Below are 24,733 nucleotides of genomic sequence, written 5' to 3'. Positions count from 1 at the left end.
ACTGCTGCAGCAGTGGCGGGCCCCACCAATATTGCCATCAACCTCGTTCCCTGTGAGACACAGACCTGTGCCTTGCACTGCCTGCACCTTAGCCACGTGGGCCACCCTCTAATCGCCAGGGCGCAACCACTTCTCTACACTTCTCTTACGACTTTGGCCCCACGCTGATGGCCCGCTCCTGGCCCAACCAAACCAGACCCAGGCGGTTTGGGCCGCAAACACAATCCAAACTTCGGATTTTGGACCAATATTGTGCTACGTGTAAGATAATCTAGAAAAAAAAAATTTTAATAGGGAAAGAGAGAAAAAAATAGGAAAAAAAAAAATTAACGGTGGAGAGAGAAGATAGGAGAGAAAATAGAGGGATTTTACCGACGAAGCTTAGCATCTGGTTTGTTGGGAGGTAGTTGATCTCTTTCAAGATAAGGGTGTCAATCGGTGCGGTTCGGGTTATTCGATTCGGCTGCGGTACGATTTAAATTTTGATAGGGTGAAATCAAAATCGAACCGAATAGGAATTAGTCAAAATCAAAATCGTTTTGTATACGATCTAATTTTACTGGTTTGTATTCAGTTTTCGTTATCTGATTCACAACTAGTTTACATGCGGATTGTGTAGTGTCTATTTTGGGAAACAGTAATGAAGACAACCTCAATTTTCAAAGCCTTTATATTCCCGTGCTTCCCCATTTTGAAAAACTTCCCATCTTCACCAGTATTTTTTTTCCTATTCTTTTGTTTTTTCATTTTTTTCCTTCTCCACTCACACATGATGAACACACTATTTCTTCTATTACCAAGAAGAATTTTGTTAATTATCCATTTTAACATCATCTATTATTTTCAATTCGTACTTAAATAAATATAATATATAATTAACCCAAAGAAAAAAAAAAATGACCCCATTCCTCTCATAGAAGGACCTTTACCAAAGAAACAGGAAAAAAAAAAAAGATTTTCTGCGGAACTAAATAACAGACCATGTGATTTGAGATCATTTATTCCAATTGATGAATATTTGAAAATAATAATCACATAAGAGTTAAGACAGTTTCCTATTCTTTTGTTTTTTCATTTTTTTCCTTCTCCACTCACACATGATGAACAAACTATTTCTTCTATTACCAAGAAGAATTTTGTTAAATTATCCATTTTAACACGTACTTAAATAAATATAATATATAATTAACCCAAAAAAAAAAAAAAAAAATGACCCCATTCCTCTCATAGAAGGACATTTACCAAAGAAACAGGAAAAAAAAAACAGATTTTCTGTGGAACGAAATAATAGACCATGTGATTTGAGATCATTTATTCCAATTGATGAATATTTGAAAATAATAATCACATAAGAGTTAAGACATGAAACTACAACATTGTTACAGAAAAAAAGAATATTAAGACCTCGAGTTGGGGTCATTAATTTAGACTTTCTAATAGGGGTAATTTCTCCTTCTTCCAACTTTTGCTGAGTAAGCAACAAGATATCAGAATATATAGGAGTGTTTAGCTTAGCCAAAATGGGAATTACTCCCATTCACCCTTGATCAATTTAGAGTGGTCGAGTATGTCCTCCACTGGCCCTGCCGCAGAGAAGTGCATTCCCTGGAATAGGGTTCTCGTCTCTAGTAGACTCCACAGGTGTGTAGACTCGCATATAAAATTGCTGCCCAAGGTACTGACGTGCCCAAAACTCGGACCTCAAGTTCCACATCCCCACGTTATCGAGTCCAACATAAATAGCCGTCCATGACCTGGGATATACCTGTTAACATAACACCACTTCTCTAAAAGGTTTCAATTCACATTATTGTATATTTTGCTTTGAGATTACTGATTATAGATTGGTAGGTTTAAATTGTATCTAGTGGACTAAATTATACACCAATTCATCTCACCTGGATGGTGCAGCGTGCAACTGCATCTTTGAGATTGTACTGCCCCCTACGAGCCGGTGTCCACTCTCCTCCATCCATTCTGCAACACAAAGTAGCATAACAATCTACCAAAATAAAAAATAAAAAATCTTTTAAGGACAATTAAATAAATATTATTCTAATTTTCAAACAAGGACGTTGTTAGGTGTTTGACCCATACGTTCCACGAACGCCTTAAACCAAAGGTTTTAACCCATTTCATTCAAGGCTGCCCAATCTAGTGCAATTTGGCTCTCCTCCAGCTGGGTGTGGGTCTCCTATGAAATGATCAAACCCCCTGTTTTTACTGGACTGGATCCTCTAGCTCCCACCACCACGGTTGGAGGAAACCCAAGTCCAATCTAGTGTAATTTGGCTTTTCTCCAACCGTGGCGGGAGCAGGAGGGTCCAACCTAGCAAAAACACCCAAAAAACAAGGGTGGTTTTGATCATTTCACAGTTGGGACCCAAGTGGCTCAAATGACCATACCCCCTGTTTTTTGTTTTTGCTGAGCTGGATCCTCCAGCTCTGGTCCGATCACTACTGGAGGAGAACCAGATCCAATCTAATGCCCATACACTAAAGTGTGGGCCCATTAGACACATAATAGACCACCATGCACCTTCAGGGTTTTTGCCCTTTGAACTGAATTTTGTAATGGATCCTAATGCGACTCTTACCCGACAACGAAGAAAGAGTGGCCATCAAAGTGCCAGCTCTGGACAATGTTCTCCTTGTTGTGGAACACAATTTCAACGAATGCATGGAAATCAGCGGCCATAACAGATGTGTCCAGGTACATACTTCGATGGGGTGGTTTATCGGAGATGCTTCCAAGGCGGAATACGCCTCCAATTTTGAAGTGATCGGCGAGCTTTAAGGGTGTGTCAGCCGGGATGAATGACACACTATTCACTGCATATCTCTGCTTGCCGTTGACAGTACCTGCAGAGTTGCCCAGAATGATGGTTCGTGTGGTGTTGATGAGGCCATAATGGTATGAGCCTTGAGGGTTTGGCCTTGGCCCACTTGCCGTGAGATTAGTCCTGAAGATTCATGGAAAGATACAGATATCATTGATCAAATTGACAAACTAGCTCAGTCAGTCAAACGAGATGGATCTATGCTGACTTTACCTGATAGAGCGAGCCTGGTTAAGGGACCAATCGATTTGGATAGTAGGTCCACCTGGGGGTGGGCCCTTTACAGGACCGGCGGAAATACTGTACCGGAGAATGGCAGTGCCGGTGAGGATAGAAGTGGTGAAACGGGTGGACGCAACAATGTAATAATCTTGAGCAGGCTGATCAGCAGTCACAAGAACTGAGTAGGATTGTCCAACATGGACATCAAGGGAGGAATAGGTGGTCTGCATAGTGTGTGTTCCCTCAACTTCGACCAGCTTCAACTTGTGCCCTTGAATCCTGAAATTGAGTGAATTTTGCAGCCCCACGTTTGATATCCGAAACCTGTAAGTTTTCCCTGCACATCAAAAGGAGTCTCCATTATTTTTCAGAAATCTCTCAAAACCCAACATGGGATGCGCCGGTAGTACCTTGTTCCACTGTGAAAGATATACCCTTGGGTCCGCGACCGTTGATGAGAATTCCATCTGGAAAAGGTAACTTATGACCACGATCCAGGATAATCTTCAGGGTCTGAAACACAAAGGAAAATTCTACTTAATGGTCACCGGGGAAAGGAGATTATTAGTATAGAGAGAGAGAGAGAGAGAGAGAGAGAGAGAGAGAGGCGGTGATGAGTTGATTTACCGAGTGGTTGGCCTTGTACCAATCTCCAATAAGAACAGTGTAATCGCCGGAGGGGTCAGGAAAAGGGACGGGAATTAAGGGACGGCTGAGGATCTTGATACCTCCAAAACCACCGGCAGCTTTATGGAAGGCGAGTGAGGGGAAGTAGAAGAAGCTGCCAATCTGGTCCTTCACCTGCATCACGTACGTAAAGTTCTTTCCCGGCGGGATGGGACAGTTGGTTCCGTAAACTCCGTCTTCCCATGAATTCCTCCTCTGTTGAATTCCGTTCCTGTTTTATTTTCTCGGATTAAAAACCCAAATCATAATCAGATACACGCATTTATACACTGGAATTTAAGTTCAAATTTAATATGGCAAAAAGAGTGCAGTAGACCCGTGAAAATGCTTTATTTCAAAATAAAGACCCACTTACTGACAGTCTGGCCCTACTTCATGTTCATTTGTTTTCTTTCCTTTTTCCTTTATTTATTTATTTTTATTTTTTTTTGAATTTTATATGTAAAAAAGAAAGGAAAAAGGGGCCACCAACATCTGTACTCATACATGGCATAACCATGGTACTATCATTTACACTTGTTTTCTTATATAAGCCACGTTTCCTTCCTGTTAGTCCTGTTAGCAACATTAACGGTGTTTACACTCCCAACGAAAAGAAAAAATTAGTATCTTTAACGTGTAAAAAAATCCACAAAAAGCCGATATTATGGATCTAATATCTCAAATCTTAGCGGGAAAAAAATTTAATCCAAGAACTAAATAGATAAAGAAAAAGAAGAACAAGCCATATGCATGAGATACAGAGATCCATAATTAGCACATGATCGATCCAATTGTGGTTAAGAAATGACATGGAATGTGATGAATCGTAGTTCAAAAAGTGATGAGACTCACCAAGAGATGAGGAAGGGCTCCGGCAAGCTGTTGTAGACGTTTACGATGAGATTGTCATTCGTGACGGAATTTATATCTGGACCCGGAAATTGACCATTGATGAGTATCCCCTACATTCGCAAAGCCACATCATATACATCAATGCCAGAGCAGTCAAAACCACAAGCTCAAAGAGAATCGCAGAGAGAGAAAGAAGTTACGAGATCTTGATAATTGACTGGAAATGTGAAATACACAAACCTGTTGTCGAACACCTAGAGGATAAATGTCGCCGTAAGTAACATTCCAGGTGAAGAACCTGTAAGGATCTTCGGAATTAACCACAGAGATAAGACCGGCGACGACGAAGAAGATGGCGCGCTTTGTACCATCCCTTAAACTTATCCACATTTTATAGAAAGAAATGCAGATGAATCGAGACGGAGGAGAGGGAGGATTGGAGAAAGATGAATCAGAGAAGAGAGGGTTTCCTGCTGCTCTATTTTAGTTTCCAAAAGAAGTGGTGGATTTTAAAAAGGAGATGGGAGGGAGTAATTTGTGTATTACTTCTTGTGATGTGGGCGTGAGAAGTGAATGATGAGATTTGGATATTCAAGTGCGTTACAGAAGCAGGTGAGGTGATATAGCCGTAAAGGAGTAAAGTAAAGAAAAATGCGCAAAATTGGGCACTTTGGGTGTCGGTTGAAGAGTGTCATGTGATGTGTGTGTGATATATGTGATGCGGTGGTAGAAGTCCACCTTCCTCCACACGCACCTTTGGACTAACAAACAAATCGTGTTCCTCACATCAATTGTTTGATGTTTTTCTGTATTAGTGATACTCCGATAGTTCTTTTGATTCGTTTACTTGACCAGTGATTGCTAGCGCTACTCGCGGAGATTACATGTCCTGATTTACTTCGTTAAGATCTTTGGGACCCATCCACAAGATCTTAAGGTAGAATATGCCAATCTTATGGTGGATATCGTGTTTGCGTATTCTACACTTTCATTCTTTCCAGAACTGCCAGACGAAAGTGCCGGGAATAGTAACGAACCAAAAAGTAACGTCAAATAAGAAAAGCGTGACTGCGTGACAGTGTGTAACCCTTGATTATTGGAAGTTCTTTCAAACCCGTGCCGTATTGATAATGAAGTAATCAACGGCATGCCAAGCGTAATGAGGAACCATCAATCTCTGGTAGCTGTTAAAAGACAGTCTCTGCCTTAAATTTTCATTATCGAGTACCATAATGGATCTTTATTTCCTCGAGTTCCCTGTCCGGTGAGCTCCGCAATTCCTCTAACAGGAGGGACTAAAATGACTGCCCTACCCTTGCTCGAACAATCTGTCTGGATGGAATCCACCACCCCCTATTAGAGGAACTGAGGAACCGGGCCCGACAGGGAACAAGATAAGATAATTTTCCGTACCATTATCGTATGATCAACACGACGGTGCTTGTAGTATTAGGGGTCTACATTGTTAATTATTAAACTAGAAAAGTCAATCACGAGAAGTTCTTTGTTGCAACAAAGTGCAGGGTTGGCTTTAGTTCATCTGCAGCACCTATGGAGGCGGATGCCATTATAGTTGGATTACTCTTGGCAAGGAGTTTAGGACTTCATTACACTTATTTGTTTCTTGATTCCCCGAGTGTAATTGCTTGAGCTGTTATTTGGAAGTTCTCTAATTGCAGCGTGCCGTAGGAGATCAGGGTCCCCTCCTTTATTTCTACCAAAAGGAACTCATGTCATCTCATTTGTTTTTATATAAATTTGAATATTGTGTGACAAATCGTGTACACATAATGATAAAAGTAAGAAATATTCAAAAACACCATAATATGATGTAAAACGTCCAACCAACCAAACTAACCGCTGTTCATTGCTGTATCAAGTTGACTCAAATATTTTACATCTCAAAAAATTTACACCTAAACATCATCGATGATACCATCACAATTGACACCAGTACAACAATTACATATTAATACCTAAAATCATGATCCACTTCCAAAACTTTCCAAAAGAGAAATTGAGCCGTAAGAAATGAAACTTGTAAGAAGTAAGAATGCCAAATCCAAATACATACATTCACATCTATACTACTTTAGTAATGCAGATGAAGAAAATGACATGATTTTATTTGTGTGCCATGATATAAAAGGTTGCGACTTACGTCAACGTGAAGTAATCGTCTAGCTTTACCCAAAAAAAAAGGACACCCCAAACACTATCAAAATATCACGGACATTTTTTAGATTTTGATAGTTTTTGGGATGTCCTTGATCGATATACGATAAAATTATAGGGGTGTCCATGAAATTTTCTCAAAAAAAAAAAGAAGTAATTGTGTACGCTGTTTTTAGATTACCACTGCGCTAGGTCTCTTTAAGTCTACCAAATAGTCAAGTACAAGCAAACCTCTTACCTAAAAATATAAGTACAAGTAAATCCTTATCGCAATTTTAATTCTCTCCAATTCCTACAACTGTGCAGTGTGACAGTATTAGGTGGTGGTCGGACATCCAACGGTCAAGCGAGTTGGACAGTTTTAGTGGTCCAAAGTATTGCCAGCTTACTCACTGGACAAACGAGTTGGTAAAAATCCCGTGTTATGATAATGATTGTAAATTGCGGCCTATAGTTGTATCGCTAGCCTTTTATTTGAATTGTGTTAAGAAGTTTGTAGAGCCATTAACGCGACAACTATAATTATTGATTCCCCCTCCCCCACCACATTTGCACTATAAAACAAAATTAATCCCCAAAATTTCAAATTTAAAACTAAAACACCTTCAGAATTCAAAAACGGAAAGGATCATTGAATATCGATATTTTTTGGTACTGAAAGAAACAGATCTAGTGCATAATGTCACCAAGAGAGATCATAATGTCATCTGACTCAAATTCCTCTCTTCTCTCATATATATGAAGAAGTTCCACGCAAGACCACATTCAAGACAGCACATTGAATATATAAACATTTAAAATTCATCATATGAAGTTCGACATAATAGTACTAAAATGGGTTGGCTTTTCACGTTTAAAGTTTAAACTGTTACAACTCATTTTTTTTTTTTTTAAAATTGACTTATAAAAACTTTGCATGTATAAAAGTTTTTCAATGTTTGTATTTTTTTTTATGAAAATAAGCATTGGAAAACTTTTTAACATGTAAAATTTTACAATTACGAAGTAATATTTACCACGAAAAGTTTTTCAGGTAAAATTTTACGCAGAAACAAACAAAGCCTTTGTTGTAACATTTCCTTTTTCTTTTAATAAGGATAAAATCATGCATAAGTGCATACTCGAAAAGATTGCAAGATAATAACAATGTGAGAATAGTTTGATCCGAATAAGGACAAAATCATAAAAGTCAAGATCTCCATAGGGTGTTCAAGAACACAATCAAATAAATAATAAAAAATAGGGATAGAACCACTAACCTTGTTTTACATCTATAGTGATGATGATTGCAGCGAAAAATAAAGACCAAAGATCTAAGTGTTTCCCCTCTATTCCCAAAGTAACTGGTTTGATGAGAATACCGAATGCATAGGGATGATGAACACTGAATATCTCCCTCTCTTTCTAGAGTGCACTCCTCAACAGAGATTGAGAACTAATAGTTGTGATGGGTAGAGAGGAAGGACCTAGCTTTCTTTATATAGTAATTCCTAGAGGGCCTCACTCATCATAGTCTGAATAAGAATCCATCTGCTCACACTAAAGCCAGTCCACATAGGATTCCTAATATAACCCAATGAACCCCTTAATTAAACCAATACTATAATTAGCCTGAGTTTTAAGTTATTTAATTTTAGTCCACAATAGGATTATTAATTCTATTCTAAATAGAATTCTAACAAACAATTCTTGAGAATTACATAAAGGTAAAATATTTTTAGATTATTTTGAAAACCATTTTAGGGAAAAGATCTTCACAATGTCAGTTTGATTCTTTTTGTACACCCTCTCATAAAAAGTGAGAGCCCCACATATATATTTTTAGGGGAAAAGATCTCTACTTGGTGGTGTTTCCCATGCGCACCGTGAAATGACACCTCTGCCCCCTGAGTAGATACCTAGGCGTGCTCCCCCATAAACTCATACGCTTGTGTAGAGACCATGCGACCAAGTAGAGTTCTCTTGCCCATATTTTTATTTTAGATGAACATTCTCTGTGGGGATGTGTGGCTCCTCCATGCGCGGGGGCCAATGTGAGCGCGTGAGTTGTACATTTGGGGGTGGGATTTTCGCCTTTCATGGAGGTGGGGTGATCATTTTGCCCCCTCTGTGTCTGGGCGTGGATGGGACACTCCCCCATGGAGAACTTTTCTCCTTTTTTTTTTTTTTTTTGACTCCATTTAAAAATTTTGGTTATACATGGATGATACCTTATTCAAACTAAAAACATTAATTATGTGTGACATGCTTGCAAATTCCTTCCCACATTGACACCATTGAAAATCCTCCCCCAAATTTTTTTTAATCCCCATTCAAAGAAACTTTGAAGTACAAAACAACTAACAGTCAAAAAGAAGATTGCAATTTTGAAAGTTAAAAGAACATGCTAAAATTTCAACATTATGAAAAATTATATTAAAATCCTATTTCATAACGTTTCCATGAATAGAGTAGCTGAATGAGTATGAACCAAATTAAAACTAGCAATTGTTTTAAAATAATTTGTACAACCAAGTCTTTTCCTCGTGAGTAATGATTTTGAATTTAGAGCACGAATTAAGTGAAAAAGAAAAAGGAAATTCTTTATTTTAAACATATGGAAGAAGCCCTTACCCCCATTGTTTCAAGGAATCGGCTTGCCGATAATGATTCCTGGCCCATCCTCTATCAATGTAATACTATGTATGGATCAAAAGTAGGAAAAGATACAAAGAATCAGTGATATACACATCTTACAGTAGAATCTCTAGGTTAAGTTTGGTGGGTAAGAAGGGGGGGAGGTCTTATTATGTCTTTTCTTTTCTATCCATTTCTTGTGTTCCCAAATATCCTTCGTTACATAATTAGTCTTCTTCAAATCTGTTTAGACATAAGAGGTCAGAGTCAGACATATATGTGGGCCTTTGCTACTGTAAATCATAAAAAATCCTACATTGTCTAAAATGTGTCATGAAATACACATATATGTTGTGGTCTTTCTTACTGAGTATAATGTGTTTTAAAACCGTGAGACTCACCTATATATAACTTAAAAAAAAATTCCTACAATATCTTCTTGGCATTCATATTCCATCATATGAGTCAGGTGCAAAAAATCATACACAAACTGATGGGTATCAGCTTGACATTCCCAACTTTTTCCTGTTTAGAGTTCACAAGAAGTCAAAGAGTTCGGTTGTAGCTGGATTGGGAGTCCGGGACAGAGAAATTCCAACCCGAATAGATTTATAGGCTAGTCCTGCGATGTGGACACCGTTTAGTGAAATCATTCTCCATCCTTGGAAGATGTCTGGGGCAAAAGGGTCACATCACATGAAACTGGACCAATGACGATAAGAAGAGATGGTAGCTTAGCTTATGGTGAACTCTTCGTCTTTCCTGGGTTCTCTGTGCTGTTGGATGACCAAAATGGAACCGGTAACTGAAAAATCCGCAGAAGCCAATAGATTCCCAATCTCCCCAAGCTCCGGGCACTCTTCCCACTCGCTCAATCCTGCGGTTAATGGGCAGAGCCCTCTCCTTCCTTTCCCTACTATGAAAAGAGCGAACATGTCCGCCATGGCGCTTAGAGTCGCTACTGTCTCTTGCGCGTTTCCCACATACTTCTCTACATACTCCACTTCTCCCGTCGTCACGTACCTCTTGTAGAAAGAGGAGAGGAAAGCCTGGTCTGCGTCGTTCTCGGTCTCTTGGATTGGAATCGACATTACGACTTCCCCTTCGGTGTTGCTGCTGAAGCTGGATAAAATCTGGCTCTGTGTCTGCAATTGGTTTTTCCTGTCGGTGAGCCGAAATCTGAAGACGGTGAGGTCTACCTGGGGATGCGTGGCGATCCGTCCGCTGTAGATCAAGGCCTCTCGATCGTCGGGCCCACCGAAGAACAAACCGGCAATGTGTTGCCTTTTGGTACCCTCCATGTTGGGCCCAGCTGTTGCCACGTAGAGACCCCTGTCCACGAGGATTCCCACGGAGCACGGGGCGTGACGGAGCACCTTCTGGTTGGTGGTCCTGATCCCTTCCTTGTCGATCTCCATTTTCCCATCCACCTGCTGGTATTTGTGGAAAGGGAGGAGTATTATGGAAGCATGCAAATCCTCTGCACCCAAACACACGTCCTCGTGCATTGTGTCGTAGGGTGACACCGCCGTGACCAAGTGGACTGTGATGCCCATCTCCGCTGTGAAGGTATCGATGTTGTGACTGATCTCCACCGCATCGTTACCACCGTAATGATCGTCGTTGCCAGCGTCGCTCTCATCTCGAGTGTGATACAACACGTACGCTTTGTTCCTGCCGGTGAGCTCAACTAGGTGCATCAAGTAAGGGGTAATAGCGTTGTTGGGCCCAATTGACGCAGCGATGATCCAAGCCATGGTGGATACATGACGAGGACCATGAACGCAGGCCAGGATTCGGAGCTCGCTGTATGGTTTCTGCCACTCTAATCCCACATGCTTGAATGTCGTTGCTCTTCTTTCTCTCCTCACCAGGAAAGCCAAGGTGGGACCGACTAATAGCGTATTGATCACCATCGTCACCTTTAGCGCATTTGAAAACGCTGCGTTCCATTTCTGCTATAGATCAGAATTACAGATTCGTTATGGTTTGCGAGGAATTGAATTGAGTTGAAGAGAAAATGAGAAAAACTTACTTTCTTATTGAATTTCGAGTTGAGGAGTAAAAGTTCAAGATTTCCATTTAAGCTGAGCAAGAAGGCGAGCAGAAGGCCCTCGTTGAATGGGATCTTGAAGAAATGACAAGCTGCAATTAGGGTTCCGCCCATCTTGCCGACGATGTTCAAGGAGAGGAGGATGAGGACCATGATGAAGTCAGGCAAGTGTTTCAGCCGAGTTAAATCGGCCTGAAACCCCATGTACCCAAAATACAACGGGAATATGATATTGTAGACGGGAAACCCTAATTTATGAATCACAGTTCTGGCGGCTTTCCCTTCCCTAGGGAACATTACCCCAAGGAAGAAGCAAGCCGCATCAGCAACGTAATCCATCCATTCCAAGAACACGGCCATGCCAATAAGGACCACCAAGATGTAAACTACCTCCATATTCTTGAGGTATTGAAGGTGCAGGTGCCTCCGGTTCAACCACCTGACCAGGGCCTTGTTCAGCAAGATGGCCACAACGAGGAGGGCCAAGCAAAACGCAGCACCGACGAAGCCCTTCCAAACCCCCATGATTCCCATTCTCCATAGCGTAATCCTTAATGCCGCCCAAGACAAACAAGAAATGTAGTTCAACAGTGAGGTAGTGATGGCAAGGCGGCCAACATCGGATGTGGAGAGCTTCATCTCGTCAGCGATCTTGATGGCGAGTGGGGAGGAGGCACTAGCGGCGAGGAGCATGAGAGTGAGAGTGAAGTTGGACCTGTTGTCTAGGTTGTGGTTGGCGTGGATGTAGTAAGGATATATGAGTTGAGAGACGGGGACGGTCAGGATGCTGCAGAGTAAGGTCCCACAAAATGCGACGGTCGATGATAGCCTTAGAGAACGCAGTGTGTAAGGAACATCCATCTCGAGGCCGATAAGGAACATGAAGATGGTACGGCTTAAGATTGACAAATCCCTGTATTGAACCTCCGCCAGATACGGGAACATTGATCCTCTTACATATTGGATCTGGTTCAATCCTGACCAGCCTAGCACCAGCCCGGCCTGTTCCAGCCACTCAAACACGTAAACAATACCATTGGTAAATTTTTCCCCGAAAATGCACTTGACATCAATATCTACTTAGAATGACACGCTTTTACCCTATGAAATATGTATAGATAGTTCCAAGGGAAGGGAAGGGGTGAGGTGCCCATGTGAGGGGTAGCATTCTTTTACCCCCATGATATATGTATGGGAGAAAGGATGCTATCTGTCGTGTGCGGTATGCGGCCCATGCGCCTAGACATAGGGTTGGGTTGTGCGAAATGACTGTCGCACCCCCATGGAAAGGCGAAAATCCCTAGAGTACGACGGTCATTTCGTGCGACCCTGTGTCTAGGTGTAGGAACTATGCACTGTATGCGACCAGGTAGCGTTTTCTTTCTCTGTAAATGTATTTATAAGGGAGAAAGTTCTGAGAATGGATCATCTGCACTTACGTTTAGGTGAACGTACACCTCTAAACCAATCATATGTTTATTTTGTTTCCATGAATACCCCTCCTCCCCCTTGTAAATGGCAAAAATAGGACATGCGGTTGCCTCTCACATGTATGTGCACCTGCACGTATGTGCAGAGGAACCGAACTCGAAAGTTCTCTATGGGGGAGTGTACGCCATGTGCCAAAACACAGAGGAGGCAAAATGACCACCCCGGCCCCATGAAAGATGATAATGATTGCCCAGTTGATTCACCGCGTGTGTTCCCATTGGTTCCCAGACATATAGGGGCCACGCTCCCACAGAGAACTCTTGCCCATGTATTTAGGGACGGAATTTTGTTGCTACAAGGCTAGCAGCCAAGGAGATGGGATCCTAGAAGGTATTTTAAAAAATACAAGAACCTAGGAGGATATTTATGAACCCAAAGGAGAAGTAAATTATTCTATTTCCTTGACTGCCAGCCATGTAACAGGAACATTCCTGCTATTTCAAAAATTTTCCTGTATTTATATTTGCAAGATAAATGTGAGTGAGCATTAAAAAAAAAAAAAAAAAAAAAAAAAAAAAAAAAGGAAACTTGAGTGCTTACAGAATATAAAGAGACATGTACCAATGTATACGTACAAGTATTTGAGCGATGGGTCCAGGCTGGCCAAGGGGTTTGAGGAAGAATTGAAAGAAATAGGACAGAAGAAGAATGCAGATAAGCACGGACGCCAAAATGAATAAGTAAGATAGCTCAGCCCCATGGCACTCTGCTGCATGTGATGGGGCGGTCACCATTTCCAATCTTATTAGATCGATCTCTTCAAATGTTTGAATGAAGAAGAAGCGGAGGAACTTCTCCTTATGCTCCACTGTATGCGATGTACTTAGGATGGTGGTGGTGGCGACGGTGTTTAAGTCTTTTGTCTCTTGCCACCCCTTCTGGCGTTTTTACCTCTCTGTCTCCGGCCACCCCCTCTGCCGCGCCTCCCTTTCTGTCTCCTACTTGTCTACTTTTTTCCCGTTTCTCTCATAGGGAATGGATTGGAAACGGGATGCTGGTTGGGCTGTTTCTCTTAACCTTCCACTTTTTACCTTTAATGGACATCCGTTGCTTTCGAGGTCATTTGTTTTTACTGTTTATGTGGATAATCTCCCAAAAGAAAAAGGCACGAGAACGCTACCCGGTCTTTTAGCCCCTGCACCAGCGTGTACCGAATGAGGAGTGTGCACAAAAGCATGGGTTTGAATAAGATTTTCAATTTTCATTGGGGCGGATCGGTCTTTTGTGTGCTCCTATATCTAGACGCTGGATCCACCCGATCGGGATAAGCTTTCCTTTTCCCTAAAAAAAAAATGATAATGATTTATCAAGTGAGAGAAGTATCTCGGCAAGCGGGTTAACCAGCACCAGCGTCTCAAAAACATTGAATTGGGAATTGAATCAGTTTCAGTCAATTCTGATCTGGAAGGAATCGACCGAAATCTGTCCCAAGAACCCTAGAAATATCCCTCAACATCTGAAAACTTGGTGATTCTAGGGTTTCTTGGCATGAATTGATTGTGTCAATTACGCCGGAATCAAGATTGATTAGGGCCGATTTTCACCGATCCGGTTCCTAATTTGAAAATGTGGCCTGCATCGTCTCCTAAGAATTATTTTATTATTTTTTTAACCTTGCATCACCCCTATGTATCACCCCTACGTAAAGAGGTGCAGGCTATGCGGCTTGCTTGGAGAGACTTTTCCTATTAAGTAATTAATTAATGGAGGTACACAACTTACATATAATGGCATCTCCCACGCCAAGCCAAGGGGCTCAGAAAGGAATGCCTCGCGTGTAAAGGAGGGCCACAAAGTTAGAAAGGAAGATGGTTTTAGGAATCGATTTCAAATCGGCCAATTCGTATCAGTATCAGTAGAGACCGATACCAATCCACTATACGGATCAAAGGTAAAATGATACTAAAAAAAAGCATTTTTATTGAAAAACAGGGGTAAAAATGTCTGACTCGGACTGATACGAGCCAATCCTGATCGATATTGGCTGAGACTAATACCATAGTCAATACCGATTCCTAAAACCTTGAAGAGGAGAGACTCTTAGGAGGAGCAATGTACACACCGATGTACATCCTTTTCCCTTAATTAATTAGAATGGGTTCAATGAGGGATCTTTGTCCCTTCCATTTCCCTGCCCGAACAGTTCCCCCAGTGCATGTGATAAGGGGGGGCACAATGATCACCCTATCCCTGCACAAACACTTTGCCCAGATGGGGTCCAACTCCCACCCACCCTTATTACAGGCACTGGGGGAACTGAGCTGGGTAGAGAACTGGAAGAGAAAATTTTCCTTCAATGAGCAAGCCACGTAGAGGAGCATACCAATGAGATGCAACTGTACATGAGAAGGTAGTAGAGGTTTTTTTTTTTGGGGCGCGGGGGGGTAAAGAAGGCCGTGAAGTTACTTTATAAGGGAGAGAGGGAGAGAGAGAGAGAGAGAGCTGGACAGAGAACTGGACGAGATAATTTTCCTTCAATGAGCAAGACGCGTAGAGGAGCACACCTATGAGATGCAAATGTACATGATTAGTGGAGTTTTTTTTGGTAAAAAGAAGGCCGTGAAGTTACTTGAGAGAGTTGTACCAAAGTACCCTACCCGCTCAAAGAACCTTTCCCATTCATTAATGTAAGGCAAAAGATACAGTTGATTTACATCTGCCCTATCGAATCAGATGACCACATGAATGACATATTGTCCTTTCTAAGATCTCTTCAAAAGGATACACCTAGTGCACAAGACTCCCACCACTTCAGGATCCGGAGAGGATAATAATATACACAGCTTTACCTTCGTTTTGAGGAGAGGCTGTTTCCTGACACGAACCCACGACTACAAAATTGCTATGGACCAACCTTAGCCCTGAGGCCCACCCTATTCTAGGACCTATTTCTCCCTTCTTATTCCTTATCCGGCGGTATTGCAAATCCAGCCTCCTCCACCTGCAATGCGTTCCCTACTCATCCAGCAACTCTATAACTCTAGTAAACAACTACAACTTTCGTGATTCTAAAAACCCAACATTTCCCCCCCACCCCTAACGATTAGTATTCATAATGATTTCTATCTCCAGTGACCATTCATAGCAGAGTTTGTCCATTGGGGGAGTGTTCTAGATTTATTTTCCCATTTCACGGCTTAAGTTTTATACAGTTTAGGGGTTGTTTAAAGGTTTTAGGCATTGGGGAAAACAATCTGAGTTTGCCAGAGTAGGAAGATCACAAGATGATTGGATCAATCAGATTTCACTGAAGTTGCGAATTCATTGCAGGTATTAAAATTGGATCGGGAATTTTAGCTAGGTAGCTAGGAGTAGGACTGCATCAATGTCTATTCTAAGTTTCCCTAGCTTTAATTAATTTAGTTTTTCTATTAAAAAATTAAAAAAATCTAACACCAATTTTGATTAATTCAGATTTTCAGTCCAATTAAGTTGAGCCGATTCCAATCTTAGACCAGATTCTAAGTTTTAGAACCCTGGGGAAATTCACAAGATGAATCTAACTTTATCATAAAAAAAAAGCTTTCCAAGTGGTTCAAATATCAACAATGTGGCAGCTTAAATGGGGCTCAAAATTTGTGGACAAGTAATTCCTAAGTTTCCCATCCAGAAGTCAAGTTTCAACTCCAATGGAAAAGGCCTAATGTCAAAGAATTTGGAAATTCAAGACTATAGGACAATGCATGCCAATACACAAATGACTCAAAAATACAAGGATAAATGGACAATCATGGGAGAGTATGTGGAATCAACATGTGGCTAATCCAATCCAATCCACTCCATATACCGAAGGTTTGGAATTGTAATATTAGCTTTCCTCGAAACACAAATGAGGTGTGTCGTCAAAAAATTTCCTCTCTTGCGCCCGGAAAAACTCCCAAAAACTTTTCCCCATTTCCATTTCCCTTGACTTCCAAGTAGACACAGCCTAACTGAGATTTGATAAAAACCTAAAGGCATTACAAAAGGCACTATATTGCCACTGGATCCCCAAGTCCTAACAACTGATAAAAATAATTGACACCCAATATCTGTTGAGCAAGAAGAGTTTCACAACGCATTTACCAAGCATATTTTACATCCTACAAACATACATTGGAAAAATGTCTAACAAGTAAAATTGAGGCACTCCCAAAACATTTTTTACCTTAGTGAACACCAGGGGAAAGCTTCTAACCAAACTAAAGCATATTGTTTAACCAGATGGAGGAAACATAAATGCCAAAAAACAGTGTCTATTAACCAAGAGCAAATCTAGCAAAACCAGGAGTTGGATAATTAAAGTTTCTCGGAGTTAAAGAAAGAAAGGAAACTGGAAATGACTTGAATTCCTCCTAAATTCATCAATGAGACTCCCATCCCTCTGTTAGAATAGCTTCAATAACTTTAGAATCGGATTCAGCCTTGATTCTCCTAAATCCTATTCTTTGGCTAGTCGCAAGCTGAAAAAGGTCTGAAACTTCAGCTTCTTTTTGATGAAATAAAGAGGCCATTAGAATCAAAGAGTGAAAACTCCAACAGGAGATTAAGTATTAGCTTTTGTCCATTGCATCAACGATATCAATAGCAATAGACTCATTGGTAAGCAGTGGACATTCTGAAGAAGCAAAACCTGACCAAGAAACTCACTATTTCAGGAGGGATTTTACGAAGATATTCAGCATTCTAATAATGTACGACAAGTTCTTGATTAAGAACAAAAAAATGAACGTCAAGTTTGCAAATATATTTGAAGGTGTCCTAGCCATTCCAAATTATTGGGGAAAAAAAAAAAACAGAAAGTAAGCATTGCATCTTTCTGCAATTGAAACAGTAACAAGATTGAGGTGGATCATGCTATAGCTTCTGTTCCACCACTGTAGACAGATAAATTATCATAATCTTGCAAACCAAGACAATATTGAAGTCACACAGCTTCAGCAATTTCATAGAGAATCAGAAAGCGTCTGATTGGATTCACCATCATCATTGAATACCAGACATCTATAATGAAACAAGTGGAACTTTGAGTAGGAGTGATGCAGATCGGAAAGAAGGATCTGCTGGAGATGGGCACAAGAAAGAGAAATAACCCTGCTGGTACGGATGCCACAGATACGAAGGAGAGAGAACAGAGGGAAAAGAGGCAACAACCAAACTTTCAAAACAAATTAAATCAATCCATTAATCAAGTAGTGGGGGCTGACTAAGCATTACATTATTTATAAAGCTGTAAAAAAAAAATCAAAGACTACTCTCTCTCTCTCTCTCTCTCTCTCTGGTGTAGATCGAAATATGAAGAAAAAGAAACCAAAACACTATTCATGTGATCAGTGTCACCGCCCCTTATTTGGCCTTTGTGAGAATATTATTAGAAGATTCTGTGTGGCCCAAGATCAGATTGCATGGTGCTTTATGCGTGGGGATTTAGAAGTTTAGTTTAGTTTCTAATTTCAGATTTAGAAAGTGGGCTCAAGTTTCTATTTTTAATTAGACTTAGTATCTATTTTGAACCTTGCAACTTAGAGTTTTTATTTTAGTTTCATTACTTGTAACCCAAGTCTCAGCCTTATAAGGGACTTTCTAATTTTTAGTTTTTATTTTGGAGCTCAATCCTTGGGCCTTTATATATTGTAACCTGCCCATAGAGGCACCCCACGATTTTATGAATTAATGAAGTTGCTTAGATTGCTTTGTGTAAGTTTTGATTATCCTGTTGTGAGGATGAAGGGCAGGGAGCCTGGCTGGTGAGAGCCGAAACCCATGAAGGGCTGAGAGAGCCGAATCTCCTTATCCCTTTTCCTTTCTTCTCCTATCTTCTCTTCTTATCCCAATCGATTCCCTTGTGTTGCTGTAAATCTGTTATATTGTGATTACTGCAACTGCCGTGAAGATCCTTGAAGGCTCCAATCATCTCCAATCAATTCCAAAGGCTGTTGTTGCTATTACCCATTGATTGAAGACTGCTGCTACTCCCTGCGATCTGATTTAGTGCTGCAGCGTCTGTATCTCATATCTCCACAACCAGTGATCAGAACAGGCTAAAAATTGGAGGAGTTCTTCACTACTGTTGGGTTCCACTCAATCCCAATTCCAGCCCCTGATGTTGGCTGGATTGCTCTGCAGGCCATCACCTTCTAATTCTGAGTCCTACCTTCTATTTTCAAGACCTACTCAGATCTCCACTTCTGACCATCAGAACTGAACCAAACTTGCAGTAAAGTTTCATCTCATCAAGGCTGATACTCAATCCACTTTGGAGCCCAAGCCCCATGCAGGTTTGAACGATATTCCATAACCTTCTAATTTTGCGTTATCTTCGTAACTCAGTCTTTAGACGTCGGAATTGGCTGAAATTTGGAGTGTAGCATCCCTTCACCTCTATCTTCACTCGACCTAAGTTTGACACTGTTCTACGGGCTGGTTTGATCTCTACCTCCTAAGTTACTAATTCTGGTTTTATTGCTACTATGATGTTCTGTTGCAACCTGTCATAGATCCTACTATAGAGTGGTTCTTAGTTGAACCCCTTCTACATCTCTCTCTATCTCTCTCTCTCCAATCGTTGGTCACTGTTGGAGGAGTACCTAACTAATCAAATAGCTTAATAACAAGAGAAATAAAAGACCTAGCTGAAGAGGAAACACTTCCATACGCAGATGCTTTGAAAAGAGTCCTAAGGTAACTCAAAACTAACCTTATCTCCTACAAACTAGGTCCCACAAATAGGATAAACTTTATCTAACAAGATAACTTCCTAACTAAATAGCTAATGGGCCAACTACTAGTACTAACTACTGAATTGAAAAACAAATTTTGTGTATCCCCTATGGACCTAAAATTTGGGCCATATAATTAAGCCCATCACAAATGAAACATTTAAAAAGAAAGCCCCATAACCAAGTACTATCAAAGTGGGCCCTAATGTTGCACCGTAACTGAATCAAGTAAAGATCTGACTGCACTATTTTCTTGGCAAAGTTCTGAGCAAAAACGCAAAACAGTTTATATAGTTTTTTTTTTCTTTTCGTTATTTTGGGTAGAAGGGGCAAAATTAACATTAGTAATGCATCTAGGGGTTCACAAACCCATATAAGTTTTAGTATATTTCCCAAAGTACCATCCCGATTCCAACTCACGCCCATCCTTCAGCACACAGCGAATGGATTCCCACTCACCGTGGCACACATCTTCTTAAAGTTATTTTTTAACCTAGGCATTAAATATATATTTAGGTTAACATCATCTTCTTGAGGTTATTTTTAACCTAGGCTATTTGTCGTAGGGATCCTTTGGTTGGTTCTGAAGATCCATACATGACAAATCTGTCAAGACTCATATAAGGGGGGCATAAACGCACTACCCTGTTACAGTCTGAGAGAACCAGAACAAAGCCATGAACAATATCCCGCTTTCAAAAATATCAGGAATTTTCAATCAGTCTCTTTATTGTGCTTCTAATCATGTATTGTCTACAGGCCTTGCTTATGGTTTCTCTTCATTTTGAATTACATTTCAAATCTAAAGGGTAAGGGTATTACTTTCCTGTCCTCTATGTCCTCTAAGTGTAGTTTCTCATGTCTTTTTTTCTCTTGCCCTTCTATAAAATGAACTCCATGTTGTGGATGGGCATAGTGAACAAAGAAAGTTTCAGTATTTGTCATCCGGAAGCTCTATCACCCAGACTGGTCCTAAGTCATCTGAATCTAGTTGCACCTATTTGGGTTCCACTTTACCACATTTTTCAGCTTGCAATCTGTCATGACCTTAAGAGTCCAATTCAGTAAGATCCAAGCATTGTGCCACAATGAAATTTCCTTCTATTTGTACCAATTATATTGGTAAATAACAAATTATTTAAATTGTTAGTCTAGAAACTTAAAACAAACTGGTCCGTACAAATAAAACAGAAAATTGGTTGCGTGTAGTTCAAAAAAATGCAAAACTACAAGGATGGGTTTCCAAGGTAAATATGTTCCTAAATATTTACTAATTTCACAGAAATTCATGGATCTCATCCCAAAAACTTCTTTAATCTCAGCTTGATGAGTTCTCATCCTCCTTCAAAGAGTTTTGGTTCCTCTAGGACAATATTTTAATGGCAAAATTCTCATCCTTCAATAAAATTTTGGTTCCTGAGAAATTTTAGTCAAGCTTCTGTAGTCATCCATTCTACTTTTTGCTGCATGTCATACAATCCTAGTGAATCCTCAACAATCTACATAGTGATAACGGGCCATCAGTAGAGAATGCATCAACTACAATGGATTCAGCTAGGACATAGTACAGTTTATTACACAGGACAAGAAAGTGACCAAAATAATAATCAAGGAAGGGTAGCTCAAACCAGAAGAACCAGCCTAACCAAAAATAATTACAATGCTAGTAAATTTTGTAGTCTAAAGAATTCATATAACAAACTCAAAATTATGAGATTTATCAGACACCAAGTAAAACTTAAATTACCTATAAATTTTCTTAAGTTTCTAGCCAAATTGAGAGAGAGAGAGAGAGAGAGAGAGAGAGAGGAGGGGGGGGGGGGGGGAGGGGAGAAGGAGATACAGAGCAACCCTTGAGAAGAGTTATGAAATAAGACAGCGCAACCCTTGAAAAGAGTGATGAAATAATTCTCAAAACATACACCACCAAAAACTAGTTCAACCATGGATTAAAGGAAGTCCTTCGGTTATTCCTCCAATCGATGGTTTCAACGTATATAAGTAAAGAGTACAACCATGGAGATGCAAAAATCAGATAACTCATACCGCAACTGAGGCAGAATGTGATAAAAGAAATTGTATCCTTGAATTAGAAAAATAGAAAAAAAATTCTGCCAGCGTTTGCTGCTGGTCCAAGCCCAAATAAAGGAGGAGGGTTGGTGCATCAGGTCGGCACAGGGATCGGAATAAACCTTAGTCAAACCCTTTTACACGGATTCTGAAACTTTCTTTGCTTGAATTAGAACAAAAAAAATGAGAATTAAGCATTTGAAGCGAAATGCGATTGCTTCAAATGCGATTAGTCTTGAATTCGGGAAAAAAAACCCATGCTTAAACGCTGTATTGTCATCCCAAAGGAGAAAACAGAAAATGCAGTTATATTCTTAAATGACTATAATAGAAATTATCAGTCTGTTTTAAATCCAGAGTTTTACATTATTTATCTGTACAAGAGCTCCACAAATGGCGAAGTTAGCAACGCAGAAACAGTGTTATCCGTCGTCTCAGAAGGGAAAATAAAGAATAGAGAGTTACGACCAAGTAATTATAACTACTCAGAGCATGAAGTGGGCTGTTGTGCAAAACCAATTCACATACCAACCTTTCCAAACCATGTATCTGGATCAAGTAAAAGTTTATTGGAGGATGAATAAAATTTCTCTCATAGAATGAGAATAAATTTCAGTTTTTCTACTACATTCATTCACTAAATGATGATGACTCCCTTTAACTTTAAATAGAAATGATAAACTAAACCCTAGGCTGATTGATGTAAAATGGGGAGAGTGACATACTGTTGTTGATCACTCGTCGTCAGCAAAAAGGAGACGCAGCCTGGAAGCGAAGTGACCGGTGGAATCGAGAGCTGCTTCGTCGAAAAGCCCACGTTTGATGTTCTTCATCCTTTCGGTAAGGGTTTCATGCTCTTCTCTTAGGGCGGAAGTGTCTTCCTGGAGATCATTGATGCGGTACTTCTGGCCTAGAGATCTCATGCTCAGTAGAAAGATTCCCGTCATGGCGAAAAGCTGGATAAAGCTGTCTTTCCTTTTCATGGCGTTTGCCATTAGCCCCAGTTTTTTAGGGTTTTGGACGCTCCCCGTGGAGCTTGACGACGCAGACGCCATGGAATTAGAAGTTCAGAGCCAGCGAACCACTTTTCCCCTCTCCGGCTCTCCCCGGTCACTCTTGGAAATGGGACTTTGTTTCTGCGACTATACACTTTGGGCCGAGCACCCTAAAAAAAATGCTGTACCATCTTCCACGTGAGAGTTTTCTATTCGATCTGTTAAACATCACGGCCCTATGTGAGCCTAACACAGGACGTGGGAAGCACAAAACCCTATTGAGCAAGACATCAGCTATGTAATAAACTAATAATAATAAGGCTAATAATAATAGGGAAAATTACATGATTAGCTATTTTTGGGTTTTCATTTACAAAACAGTCCACTTTATGTTTGAGTTAACAAAAATAAACAAAAACAAGTTTAGTTTACAAAATTAGACAAAACAGTAATTTTTTGGTTGACCAATGTTGCTCATCAGGCAATTATAGATCATAAGAATACTCAATACCCAAAGGACAGTGTATATATATATTTTTTATTTAATATAAATTTTTTTTTTTATTCAAAAAAAAAAAAGGACAAAGAACGCTACCTAGGTGCATGCGGTATGCTACTCCTGCACCTAAACACAGGATTGGGCGAAATAACTACTGTGTTCCCCAGAAATTCAACCTTTCTATGGAGGCACGATGGTCATTTCGCCTCCCTTGTGTTTGGGTACATGGCACCGCATTGCACGTGCCCAAGTAGCATCCTTTCTCTCTAATGAGAAAAAGTTCTTTGTAGGGGACACTGGGGCCACACCTAGACACAGTGGGGAGGGGGCAAAATGACCACCCTACCCCTCTAAAGGTGGAACTCCCACCCCTAAGATGCCAGTATGTGTGTGTGGACCCTACGCTCCCCTATAAAAAAAAGATCCCCCATAATAATAATAACCTTGTATTTCCTATCTTCTAGTCTATTTATTACATAAAAAATAAAAAAAAAATAACAAAACGAGAGAGAACACTACCTTGTTGTGTGCAGTATGCGGCCCCTGTGCCCAAACACAATACTGCACAAAATGACCGTCGCACCCCAAGAGATTTTTGCTTTTTCATGGAAGCACAATGATCATTTGCATGGCCTTGTATCTGGCACAGGAGTCTAGTGAACGACAGGGCACTGCCATTCATGGAGCTTAAGGCAGCTAGACGGAGGAACAGTGAAGGACACGACACTACCACACCAAACGGATCTTGCAAACGGTCTCTTCACTACTTGATAAGACGAACCACACAATATTTTGGACAAAAAAAATGTTCCAATGGCTCCATAACCTAGAAGCCTTCTCATCACACCTATATTTTTCAAACACGAAATAATTATTTGATAAGTTTAATGTTCTACAAAATTTGGATTTTTTTTGGGGTAAAATTTTGGATCTCTTTACAAGCCATTTGTTTTTGTCTGTCTCAACCTTTTGAATGATATAGGCCATTCTACAAAAGTCTCACCGAGTCTAACTATTCCTACTATTGTCAGTCTCATATGGCTCTCCAATGGAAATATTCCAGCAGCACAGCTACAACAGTGACTTAAAAATTCTTCAGAACTAGGAAAAGTGGCACCAAAGGAAATGAAGCCGAAAAGTGATGGGTTGAGACCTAGAGATTTTCTGTCACATGGAGTGGGTCGAACACTGCAAATACTACCCTCAAGTGGACTACCGTCTCTTTTACTTCCATCCTACTTCCATGACATCTCAGTCCACCACCTGGCCTGACATGCATCCACCGATTGTCATTAAAAAAATTCAAAACTTTTTGAAAACCTTATTACATCCCTATTTGAACCACCTTAACCCCCAAACCAAACGCACCCACCGATTCAAACTCATCCAAACCAAACCCACCCACACTCAAACCTATTCCTTTCTACCAAATCGATTAGGAAACCCTAAAAATCCCCAAAACGATGGAAGTAACCTCTCCGTCGAACTGAATTCTTCTCCTCTTTTTAATGCAACAAAGAAAAGAAGCTACGGTTGTAGCAATTTCCTTTTTT

General features: G+C 40.3%; 3 protein-coding genes across 3 annotated transcripts; all 3 read right to left on the bottom strand.

Annotated features, from left to right (window-relative positions):
• Positions 1–1,526: 1,526 nt before the first annotated feature.
• Positions 1,527–4,988, bottom strand: LOC122660494 (L-ascorbate oxidase homolog). The gene is made up of 8 exons (XM_043855825.1): positions 4,824–4,988; positions 4,584–4,693; positions 3,690–3,960; positions 3,473–3,575; positions 3,054–3,399; positions 2,598–2,963; positions 1,899–1,977; positions 1,527–1,765 (listed from the first exon to the last, which is right to left on the bottom strand). The coding sequence occupies exons 1-8, from the start codon at positions 4,971–4,973 to the stop codon at positions 1,553–1,555; spliced, it is 1,638 nt and encodes a 545-aa protein (XP_043711760.1). The 5' UTR covers positions 4,974–4,988; the 3' UTR covers positions 1,527–1,552.
• Positions 4,989–10,095: 5,107 nt separating this feature from the next.
• Positions 10,096–13,656, bottom strand: LOC122658299 (cation/H(+) antiporter 1). The gene is made up of 3 exons (XM_043853222.1): positions 13,494–13,656; positions 11,368–12,429; positions 10,096–11,332 (listed from the first exon to the last, which is right to left on the bottom strand). Exons 1-3 carry the CDS (start codon positions 13,650–13,652, stop codon positions 10,109–10,111), a joined length of 2,445 nt encoding a protein of 814 aa, XP_043709157.1. The 5' UTR covers positions 13,653–13,656; the 3' UTR covers positions 10,096–10,108.
• Positions 13,657–17,133: 3,477 nt separating this feature from the next.
• Positions 17,134–22,808, bottom strand: LOC122657572. The gene is made up of 3 exons (XM_043852315.1): positions 22,404–22,808; positions 17,857–17,866; positions 17,134–17,411 (listed from the first exon to the last, which is right to left on the bottom strand). The coding sequence occupies exon 1, from the start codon at positions 22,739–22,741 to the stop codon at positions 22,421–22,423; it is 321 nt and encodes a 106-aa protein (XP_043708250.1). The 5' UTR covers positions 22,742–22,808; the 3' UTR covers positions 17,134–17,411; positions 17,857–17,866; positions 22,404–22,420.
• Between the last annotated feature and the right edge of the window lie 1,925 nt (positions 22,809–24,733).

The sequence above is a fragment of the Telopea speciosissima genome, chromosome 4, assembly GCF_018873765.1.
Source record: "Telopea speciosissima isolate NSW1024214 ecotype Mountain lineage chromosome 4, Tspe_v1, whole genome shotgun sequence".
Taxonomy (NCBI): domain Eukaryota; kingdom Viridiplantae; phylum Streptophyta; class Magnoliopsida; order Proteales; family Proteaceae; genus Telopea; species Telopea speciosissima.
The sequence above is the reverse complement of the archived record's forward strand: the minus strand, read 5'-3'. Positions and strand labels throughout refer to the sequence as shown.